General features: G+C 40.1%; 1 protein-coding gene across 1 annotated transcript in view; it reads right to left on the reverse strand.

Annotated features, from left to right (window-relative positions):
- Nucleotides 1-11,651, reverse strand: part of EML5 (echinoderm microtubule associated protein like 5) — a gene marked incomplete at both ends in the record, with an annotated part of 39,455 nt that overhangs the window by 21,403 nt on the left and 6,401 nt on the right. Inside the window, 5 exons of the mRNA XM_008938669.1 lie at nucleotides 286-498; nucleotides 997-1,253; nucleotides 2,747-2,884; nucleotides 7,590-7,791; nucleotides 11,082-11,217. Coding sequence (XP_008936917.1) covers nucleotides 286-498; nucleotides 997-1,253; nucleotides 2,747-2,884; nucleotides 7,590-7,791; nucleotides 11,082-11,217 — 946 coding nt within the window. The remainder of the gene's footprint in view (nucleotides 1-285; nucleotides 499-996; nucleotides 1,254-2,746; nucleotides 2,885-7,589; nucleotides 7,792-11,081; nucleotides 11,218-11,651) is intronic.

The following is an 11,651-nucleotide window of genomic DNA, read 5'->3' on the forward strand; positions in this document are numbered from 1 at the left end:
ACACCCAGGGTTTAATTCTCACCTTTATGGCTATTACTGTTAATGTAAATCATACACAGTATTGTACTATAAACAGAAATCCAGATTCACTATCAGAAAATGAATCAAATTAAACACTGAAGATCATTGAAAGTCAAAAGGTTGTTTTATTTAGCTTTGTTGGCTTTATGCAAGGTACAGGGCAAATCCTGAGGAAACAATCTATTTTAAAAGCCTGCTACAGACACGAAGCAAACAGCACACACTAAATATTGCATTCTTCAGAGATACAAAACATTGTCTTACCTTTCTTTAGACATGGGAATCTGAATAATTTAACCAGTCCAAAGTCATCTCCAGTCACTAGCACTGAGCTGTTGTAATTTCCATCCACAGAGTTGACATCTGTAACGTTTGTGTATTTTGGCCAGATTCCATTCACTTCAGATCCTATCACACAGGTCCATGAGGCCCAGTGAATTCCTTTGATCTCATCTTTGCTCGTTAGATGCTTCCCAGCTGAAAATATGCAAGTGAATAATCTGTTCAGCCATTTGTTTTTCAGTAAACCCCATTTCTTTACACCACATTTATCTGTGTGTCCTTCCTGGGATTAGTCTTTTGACCTTGATAAATTATAAAGATTCACAATTTTAATTCAAATAAGTATAATCTCACATTTGTGGCATTTGATGACATCACACATCTTACAAGTTGTAATGCAGCTTCACATAAACATGCTAAAAACACATAGAAGTGGAAGAATTAGATGTTTAAGTGAGCTCCAGTCAAGAAACCTCACATGCAGATCTACAATCTATATCACATTTTGGTTGGTCTCTCCAAGGCAACACTTTGGTTTATTTTTCATCAGAAGTGGAAGAACATTAGATGTTTATGTGAGCTCCAGTCCAGAAACTCCACATGCAGATCTACAATTTATATCACATTTTGGTTGGTCTCTTCAAGGCAACACTTTGGTTTATTTTTCATAGCATGAGCCACTTGTGAACTCACATGGCATCTTGTAGAACAGTCTCTCTCCTGCACCATCGTTGGTTTGCAAGAATTTGCTGTCGACAGACCAGTCAATGTGAGTTATAAAACTAGAAGACTTGTTGCATTCTCCTATTTTTTTGTACCGTTGAGCAACCGCATAGACATCCACGGGGCCATCGTTGGAGCCCACAGCAAGGTAAGAGCCATCTGGGGAGAACTTCATTTCATGGATCACTTCCTTGCGGTCTTTGATATGAACCACCTCTGTCATGTCTCTGCAAGAGCCAAGAGGGAGAGAGTCAGCTGTAAACCTGTGCATGTGCAACCTGCAAATACTTAAGGCAAACATGAAGACTGATGCAGTGAATAATTCCTACAATAAAAAGAGATTTCACCAAAAAATGGGAACCAATTTTTTGGATAAGTTCCAATTGTTTTCGTTGGTTAGAAACATACTTTTAAAGCAAAGTTAGAAACAACTTTACCTGTCAACAACACTCTTTGTTCTATTCACCTCATTTCAGCTGCAAAATGGTTAGTTCCAGTCTAAACTAGACCAGCCTTACATTGTATTTAACACAGACGTGGTGGTAAGTATTGCTACTAAGAAAAACAGCTAATTCTCTGGATTATTCCTTAGATCCAGATCCTTGATGGCCAAGAAAAAGGAGAACAGACTCATGTTGCTGAGTTTTCCTGGAGCAGGGGCTGCAGGTTTGTTACCCTGTCACAGACCTGTCACAGGAAAGGACCAGAGGGAGAAGCAGTTGCACTAAGGGACTTACACAGGGGTGCTGCCACTCCTCAGGATAATGCTGGGCTTACCACTGTCAGCCTATCACTGTGAATAATGTCAGGTTATCAGGCAAATCAGCAGAGACAAGATTACTGTGAGACAAAGAAGATTAACTTCTTTAGAAAATACTAGTCTTTGAAAGGATTTTAAATTAATATAACAGATCAGTTTTGTTCAAGTCATTAAAGCAGTACATTACAGTGGATTTCACACATCTTCCATCCTTTACAGGCTCTTCCCTCCTATCAGCTACAGATTCAAAGTATTTTAAATAGATGCTTACCAAACACATGGAGTAATGTTAAGGATGCAGTAAACTCTTCCAAGTACCAATTAAAACAGCTTATCTGTTTTGGAATCACACTATTTTGTGTGGTTGTTTCAATCCACAGCCAATTTTATATTTTACCTGCTTTAGTGTGTCTTCTATAACAGTATTCCAGACAGAAACTGCCTACTGCATATGACGCATTAATGCAAAAAAAGGTTTATCATCTAATATGAAAGTAGAAGCTACACATAACTAAAAAATGTCTTTCAATCACCAATTATTTTGCCTGGCATCCATTCTTGTGTATGACAGGAAATGAACAATATGGTCAAGGAGATCTCTCTCAAAAACTATGTCATCTCTGTCATGCACATTGCTTTTCACAAGAGATCTGTATAATTTCAGAAGAAGAAAAAAAGCCAAAAACTTGAAAATCTTCTCTTCTCTCAATATCATTACAAAGAGCCAATACCTTGAATTAAAAAGAGCACAAGTTTTCTCCTCATTGCCAAACCACCACCTTTTAAGACAGCAAGTGATGTTACAGGCACGTACACTCAACTTCCACTCTTTCATTCTGATAAAACACCCAGTGAATTTTTTTTCTTTTCATAGGAATAAAAGCCTTTATAAAATGACCTGAAGTTCCTCAGGCAGAACACCTCCTCCCTCGGGGAACTCAGGGCAGTTTCCCCCCTTACCTCACTCTCAGGACGATGAAGGAGCCATCCTTCATGCCCAGGGCCAGCTGAGCCCCGTCGGGGCTGAAGGCCACGCTCCGCACGGCCTCCTCCATGTTGCAGCGAGCTATCAGGGCGTGGTCAGCCAGACTCCACAGCCTGCAGCAGGACACAGGGAACCAGCAGCACGTTGTTCCACACTGCACAGCATTTTGGCACAACATTGTGACAACAAGTCTAACTCAGTTGGTGAAGGCCCATTTCATGCACACTGTATATTAGACTTTCTAACGTACCGAGTCCCTTTCCATGGAACCAACTGACTTGAGCTCAGAGACTTACAGAAAGGTAGTTTTTCAAAACTCAGAACTGTTTATCCATCTAGGGGAGGAAGAGGGTGTACAATGACTGCCTGGATCAATAAGTGGACAGGAATTTTGAGAGTGGCACCGAATGTCTTGGCAAACAATATCAAACTAAGCTTTCAGACACCTTCAAGTGAAGCTCCAGGTTCAAATTTCTTTCAAAAATAAAGGTCTCTACAGTTCCCAGTTCTAGCAGGGATGGCAGCTCAGACCTGAACGTATCTATGACAGCAGAAGAGAAAGCAGGGTGAAGCCAGATTACATAATCATTTGGGGTTATCTCCGGCCTTCACTAATCTGATACAAGTCCCCTAGATAAATACATTTTTTTAAAAAGCAGTTTCTGTAGACAGAAAGGGTCAATGCAGATCAGACTGAAATTTTCACTGCAAGTGAAAGCAATACTCAGGGAGCATAAACATTCCAACCAGGGGGAAAATTTTCTTGTCATAACCCTGAATGAACTAGCAGAGGAAGCTGCACGCTGATTCACTCATTTACATCCTTTCACATAAAAAGAGACTACCAAGAAATTGTACCATAAGATGGAAAAAAAAGCAAATATTGTGCCTATGTTTTTAAGGAGGACAGGAGGGAGTTCCGAGATCACTACAAGCTGGTTAATCAGATCTCAGTAGTATGCAAGATTTAGAAAATAACTCAGGAAAATAATAATTAAAAGTATGGAAGAAAATGCATAGGAGACCTCTTGGGGTAGAAAAAATAAGTCAGCACTACCCAGCTACCTTCACTTTGAGGACAGTGTTGTGAATCTAATGCATTTGTAAAAGATTTCTGAAAAACTGAGTGAAATATCTGAATAGTAGCATATGGGATTATTGGTTAAACTCAAGAAAAGGATCATTTGCACAAGAACTGCAATCTGCTACCAGATGAAGTTTTGGAGCAGGCTTTACACAACGAGGCCAGGTAGAAGACACTGCTGAGATTTCTAGGCACAAGCTTTGGAAGAGGAATATTTATTATTTTCAGTGAAGGCACTGGCACAAAAAGATGAGCATGCTAATGGACAGTGAGCTGGGAGGCAGCACCAGCCAGAGGGATGTATCCTGCTGGAAGGAACAGAGGTTTCTTGATGATGAAGCAAACAGACATGGAACGGAATGAAAGTTAACCCAAGCCCACGCTTTCAGAGCCCTTACTGTGCTGTAGGCTTGAAACACAGGTGGAGCCTGCAGAAAGGAGCAAGGTCTCACACTGGTTCTCAATTACAGAATGACTGTGATCCAGGAGCGAGTTGCAGACAGGAAAAAAGGCCATTTGATCCTAAAACACATGCTGGTGCTACCCCAGCAAGTACACAAAAGCATGCCACAGCCATGTGAAAACATGGCTGGTACCATTTTCCAGTGGAAAAAAATGGATGTGGGAGCCTAAGAATTGTTTTCAAAGACAGAAATTGGATCAGTTGCATGAGCGTCAGCAGCCTTGCCAGGGAGAAGCCAAGAGCCCAAGGAATGAACTGGAAAGGATTCGGAAAGATAATTTTCCATTAAGTTTTCTTTAAAAAAAGAACCAGCCAAAGCTTTTCAAATCAATGGGAGAGTAATTCCCAATATAATCTTTTTAATTTTGTAACAAGGAAAAAAATACTATCTTGCACACAATCACTTGTATACACAACTGACAAAATAAAAGCCTGTCTTTGCTTATGAAAATAGAAGTATTTTTTCCAGAAAAATACTTCTGCACATTGTTTTTGGAAAAGGTAGATAAATTATTTCCACATAAAAAGTGTATATATTTTCAAATAAGACAAAGGCCTGTTTCCACCAGTCTTTGGCAGCTTTCCTATGGACCTGTTTAAATGACTGAGTTAAAAAATCCCAAAAAGGCTCACAAAACATGATTTTATTAGTCAATATTCCAGTCTTTTCTGTCCTATACCTGACAGGTGAGTTTATTTCCAGGGCACACACTGAACACAATCTCCCAGGAGGCTTATTAGCAACTGCTTCATCTGCAGGAATAGCTGTAGCTGATGACAGAAGCTTTGCTGCTGTTTTGTTGCATTCCATTGGCAGGAAAATGTTCCATGTGAAATGTCAGGGATATAAATATTTAAATGCATTCATATAAAAAACAGGTTTCTACTCAATCTTCTCATAAATGCAGGCACACAGACAGATCAGCTCAAGAAGATGGGCAGTGGAGTGGAGGTGTTCTGCCAGACCTGCAGCTAGATGTTCTACCTACAAACTGACACGTGTGAGGTTTGGTGACCAAACGCAGTTACTAATTCTGTAGGCCTCAGGGCATCCCAACACCAACACTGCTTTCCTCCTGGTCTGCAGTGAATAATTCTGTAGGCCTCTGAGCATCCCAACACCAACACTGCTTTCCTCCTGGTCCTGCTGCAAGGCACAGGAAGCAGGCAGCTTTCCTACCTGATATGCTTTAGTTTAACATGTAGGAAACCTAGATCTGGGAGAGTCTTTTCTCAGCTGTGCCAGGGAAAACCTGCAGAAATTCCCCTTAACTGTACAGAGGTCCCTTCCTTCAGGCATCTCACTTGGACATGAGAATATAACCTGGCTCACTACATCATTTATAAGGCAATTTAGATTTATACTATGTAGCCACTCTTTTCAAAACAATGAGATAACCAAATACTAAGAAACATTACACAGTGAATAGCAATACAGAAACATCCCTGTCAATCCAGTTTCATTAATGGAAAACAAAACTGTAAGAAACCTCTTTTGTGTGCTCCATCTGAATGAAAAGACTTCTATTTCACTGGAATTCCTCACATGAAGCATTAACACATAAAAAAATAGCACTGTCTGAACTGGAATCCAAATGCCACACCCTCTGGTGCCTGAAGAGCTGAATGAGGTAGTGCAGTAAGATACCCACAAGGTTAACAAACACCTTTTATAGAATGGCAACACTCAAAGGCATCAGAAATGCAGTAACAACTCTAAGAAAGATAATAATCACAAGAACACCACCCATTAAGGCTTTATGTGCCCAGAGAGCATGCTTCCACAGTGTTTCATGGAGGGGCACAGGTTTGTGGAGACAGCAGCACACCACCCAGCCCCAAGCCAGCACTTAATACTGGGCTAACGAGGAGTCCAAGACAATAAATCCAAAGTCTTAGCCTGGCTCATTAGCCCGAGGGCAGTACAATGCTAATCCCAGCTTTACAGCTCTTGTTTCAGAACTGGCTTGCAGCCCACCAGCAGGCAGCAGTGTGAATTTGTGCCTGGCTGCAAAACTGTGCAGACAAACCCAGGCAGAAGAGACTATTGATGGGCTGTGTAAAGAGAAAAGAGCAACAGTCGTGTGTAGGGGATGGGCAGATAGCAGGACTGTAGTGAACAACAGGCAGGTCTCTTAGTTTCACACTTTGGATTCTAATTATGGTTAGAAAGAGATGAGGGATGGCAGGAAAAGAAAACCAGTACAAGTAAAAAGACAGAAAGGAAAAGGAAAAAGAAATTACAACTGACTAGAAAGCTTCAAGTCAGAGGTGAACCAAGGAATATAAGTTAGAAGCTGTATATACAGTAGGAGATTTGACTTTTCCCCATTGAAATATGGCCAAATTGTAGAATCCACATGTATGTTTCTGACATCAGTTGACTTGAGTCCATAAAAAAAAAGAGAAACTGTTTGTTAACTGCCTAGAGTAACCTATTTGAAAATATGCAATTAAAATCTCTACATAAGATGAAAAGCACTCATCATCCCTCTGGCATAAGGTTGGAGAAAAACCTGATGGAGCAGTTAGAAATTAGGATGGTAGGGTGAGGATAAACTAGTAAGGATGACACTGGGGGAATGAGAGCTTGGGAACTCCACTGTACATGCTGTGCTGCATGGGGCAGGGCTTCAGGGCAAGGGCAGACCCACAATGCAAGGAGAGACTCAGGAAAGTGCCATAATAAAGCCACAGCTCCCAGAAATGTCCCCAGTCCCCATGGGGAGCTTTGGCAGTCTCTCTAATCACAGGTAAGTAATTAGGCACGATGGGCAGTGTCCATGCCCAGCTGAGATAACACACAACAGCCTGTAGGTATGAGAGTACACCCACTGCAGTCAGAATCTGAGCTTAACCTCCAAACTTTACTGCAGACCAGATTTGCTACATGTCAAGGCTGAGACAGATACCTGCTGTGTAAAACACTGGTCAAAGGTGTTAAAGTTTTAGGTTTGTTGTACCTTATCAACACAAGTATGAGGTGACCATTCTCCATTTACATACCTACACCTGCTGCTCAGAACAGTAACAAATATTTAAAGCAGAGTACCTAAATCCAGCATGCCTTCAACACAAATTCTGATTATTTTTACATGATGTGTGGAGCCCAAATGCAAGAGCTGAAGGGAAAAAGCAAAGCTGCTAAGAAAAAATATGGGGAAAAAAAAAAGGTTGTCTTAATGGAATATTAACATAAGGCCAGAAAATCAATAAATTACAGCTGAATGTGCACAGGAGTGGCTAATGAATCAATCAGACCCAGCCTTACCGTACAGAGCGATCGTCACTGCCCGTGACTGCCAGAGGCTTCTTTGGATGGACTGCCAGGGCCCAGAGCTCCCCTTCACAATGACCCTGCATGATCAGCATGGGCTTATCCCTCTCCCTTACTAGCACCTCGAATATCTCACTGTCCTGTGTCCCTGCTAAAAGTCTGTCTGCTTTCCAACAGACACTTCGGATGGACAAACCTGGCAGGGGACAGAACAGTATCAGATTAATGGCAGTGACAAGACAAGTGAGAGTACAGTGAAAATCACCATGACTCCAGGAGTTCAATTATAACCACTCTTGTGTTTTGACACTGAAGTCTTACAATACATCACAGTGGATTAGAATCTCAAACCAGTTCTGTTACATTACCTCCATTTGACAGAAAAAGAGAAGGTTCAATCCTGGGAAAATGCTGAGTGTCTAACACTGCTGCTGCCAGTTTCTCATGGGATCAAGCTCTTGTGCTTTGTGTACATCTGGGGAATTTGCCTTGAAAAACAATTCCATTTCCCAGGATATAAAAATCTAAATTTTACATTAGGCAATGTTCCTGTGACTGAAGCTGGCTTTATTCCTTTTTTCATTACTTTACTTTTTTTTCCCCACATTTAAATAAAATGTTGAATAAATTTTTAATGTTGAATTTAAATTGTTTGTGTCCATGTTATCACACTTCTTCCATTTAGTCCCAACTATTATTAAAAATAATAAAAAAAACCACCACCTTGAACCCCAAACCAACAGAATCTTGCTTTGCTTAACTTTTACAGAGCTTGATCCTAACTTTGCAGCTCAGATTTTGCTAACCATAAGCTTAAAACACCCTCCTAGCAGGCCAAGCAATTTGGCAGCGTTCTCTGGTTGACTGCCTGCAGCGTTTGTATCTTCTCTTCCAGTATATGAAAATTATAGTTCAGATAATGGGTCTAGGTGCTGTGATATGTGAACAAAAAAAACCAAATCCATTTGTCATGTAGTCAAGGTCAACCACATCATCATTTTAACATCTTTTGGAACCAAATAACACAATGCAATTAACTACTGGTCACACAAATGAAATATATTGTAGGTGTTTTCTGTCAACCCCCGAGAAGGGCAAATTAATCTTCATTTATTGCCTTGTCCATTTCCAGTGCCTTTTAATTTTGTTAATGACTTAAACTATACTGAAGTTATGACTTATGTCATCTTCTTGATACACAAAGGCCACACAAGGAATGAAGTTCAAATGTTGAGTGGAAAATGGGTACTGTTACATTTTAGAATACCAAGTATACTTTTGATGTGGGACAGGTAATGTTTTCTGTGACATACTGCATATCAAGAAATATTATCTATTATAAATTTCTTTTACTAATATACATGTATATTTAAATATAAAAGCCAAGCCTTTGATCAGATAGTTACTGGACATGCTTCTTATTCAAAAAGCCTTTATTACTCTTCAGCACAGGATGACTGATGAATGACATGTGCTGAGGAGTGGGAGGAGAATTCTTCCTGGCACCCTAGGAAGATTTAAGCTTGAAAACTGACATGTTTGCAAACTGACTGGAAAGAAGAGACAGAAGGTCACAGGAAAGCAGTTAATGCTGCCACTGTTGCCCAGAGTTACAGATGTGCTTAGCCTAATCAGAACCAGTGACATAACTGAAGATAAACACAACTTCTGCAGTCTGTTATCAGCAAGCACGAAATCAAAGCGATCATCAGTGGATCATGTATGGGACAGAAACAGCAGAAAAGGACAGAGGCATAACAGGGACATCTCAGGCAAGAGTTTATCACGTGGAGAGAGCACAGACAGAGAAAAAAACCTGAGACAGGAAAAGACACAAAGATTTTTAAATGGTGGTGGGAAGGTGAAGGTGCACGCTGGGATTTTATGACCTGCAGTCATCTTCAGGGTTCAAGTCTCTAGAGTTGCAGTCAGACCAGCAGTCCCAGGGCTTTTTTCACAGACAGACTGTGATGTCTTTTTACTTAGTTGGGATAATTAAGATCATAGCCACACCATCTGAGTAAGCTCTGGTAAAATTTTGCAGACTTGCTTAAGGTAGTTGCTTGCCATTAAAGCTGGCAGTGTTTTTGTTTTGACAAACACACACAAACCTGAAGGATTTAAGTGCTCTGAAGACAAGATTTGGACAGTGTTCTAGTTTTAGCTCTTAGAAAATCAATTTTGTAAAGTTCATTACCATTTACAGGCAAGTGTAAATGGCAACCCAGTTCACCTTCTGCAGATGAATTTTTGTACTACTTTTGCCACTTAAGAAGACAGCAAAAACCTCTCTGGACTGTCCCTCAGCCATACAGTTGCCACAACAGTGCCTGGTTCCTCACAGCTGCTTTTATCTGTGTATTGTGTCCTGTAGCATTTAGGAGATGGTAGAAATAATGACGTCAAGTCAGAATCACTCCATAGCATAGTCATAAAGTATTGCTTTTGTTTCATAGAATTCACTGTTAAACATTATGATTTTGGCCACAAAAATTACATAAAGTCCAGAGTGAAGGGACTGCTGGTTGGGTGTCTTTGACAACTCACTCAGAGGGCTAAATTCTGTGAATTTACACTTCAGTGAGGTGAACTGGTGGAGCTGCACTCACCAAAGGCTGTTGGCAGTTTGCTCGTTGGACGAGCCTAGATACTGCATTGCACAAGTATTAGAATCACCAGCTCATCTCTTTTGATTAAGATGATAAATAAACAGAACGAGCTTGTGACTAGACCACAGGACAAACTATCCACAATTGTGAGAAGATTTTATCCTTCTTAGTGGCCCCTTGAATATTCTGAATTTTAATATGAAAACTAGGTCTAAAAACATAAGCTAAACAGCAGGGGAAATTAACACTAACCATTACAAAGTTGGCTGCCAGAAGTGTATAAAGCCTACCTCAAATCCAAATGGATATGTAGAACTCCCAGAAGACTCAGATCTTGATGAAGTGTGCGTTATGATGGATGGAGATTAGAAGTGCTCTGAGAGCCTAATCATAAACTGAAGTGATGACTAAGCTCATAGGAAGCATGATTAGATTGAACAAATACCATGGTCAAGAATTTAATAGCATTCTCTCTATTGAAGATGCCAGGTGTGACCCTTCTAAGGGGTGCACGAGATGCTCAGCACCTCTGAATACAGAGTTTCAGAAATGTCAATTACTTAAAGGAATTGCAGTTAGTTAATTGAGTTAAAGACTGGCTCATTTAGTTCTATCTTTTTGTGTTTAATTAGGTTTTACCTATCTTCTTGTATTTGCATGGTGGGAAGCAGCAGCTAGAAGCATCACTGTTTATACTATGAAACACTGATAACTGCTCAGGCTACATCACTGTCAGAGAAAAAAGGGAATAGGGACCTCAAAAGTAAACACAATCATTAAGTAAAAAATAGCAGTATGCAGAGATATTTATGCTTCAAATTGTGTCATAATCCATTATCTAGATGTGTGAAAAAACATTAAAGTAATAGCTCATTACCTTTGTATCCTTGTTCAGTCTCCCTGAGATCAATCTTAGTAATCGGTTTGAAATCAGTGTCCCACAACCGAATGCAACCATCTCTCCCTCCAGTGGCAAAACCTTCCTCACAAGCATACATACTAAAAATTCCAGCCTGTTAACCAACAGTATAACAAGTTTTCAGTTCTTTACAATAGATTTAAATACACAAAGCAAATGATTTTGCAGAGACTCTCGTTAAAGGCTAGAAACTGCTAGGCAGTAGAATGTTGTTCATCCAGAAAGCAAACCAGCAAACAGAGGAGGACACTCTTATTTCAAGTGCTCCCACATCAGTCATTTACACAGAAGGTTTTGTACCAATAGCAGTGATATGGCTTATCTGCAGACCTATAAATTTGGTTTAGTTACTATTATTACAAAGGCTATTAAATAAACAATGGAACACTTAAAATAAAGTTGCCCAGAGTAAACAAAACCAAGCAAACAAGCAATACAAATATTCTTACAGGCGTGGAGATGATTGAGACATTCTTTCATGGATTCAGCTCAGACATCCTTTGGAATCTGACAGGAACTGAAAGAGTG

This window comes from Merops nubicus, unplaced genomic scaffold, assembly GCF_000691845.1.
Source record: "Merops nubicus isolate BGI_N331 unplaced genomic scaffold, ASM69184v1 scaffold5154, whole genome shotgun sequence".
Classification (NCBI taxonomy): domain Eukaryota; kingdom Metazoa; phylum Chordata; class Aves; order Coraciiformes; family Meropidae; genus Merops; species Merops nubicus.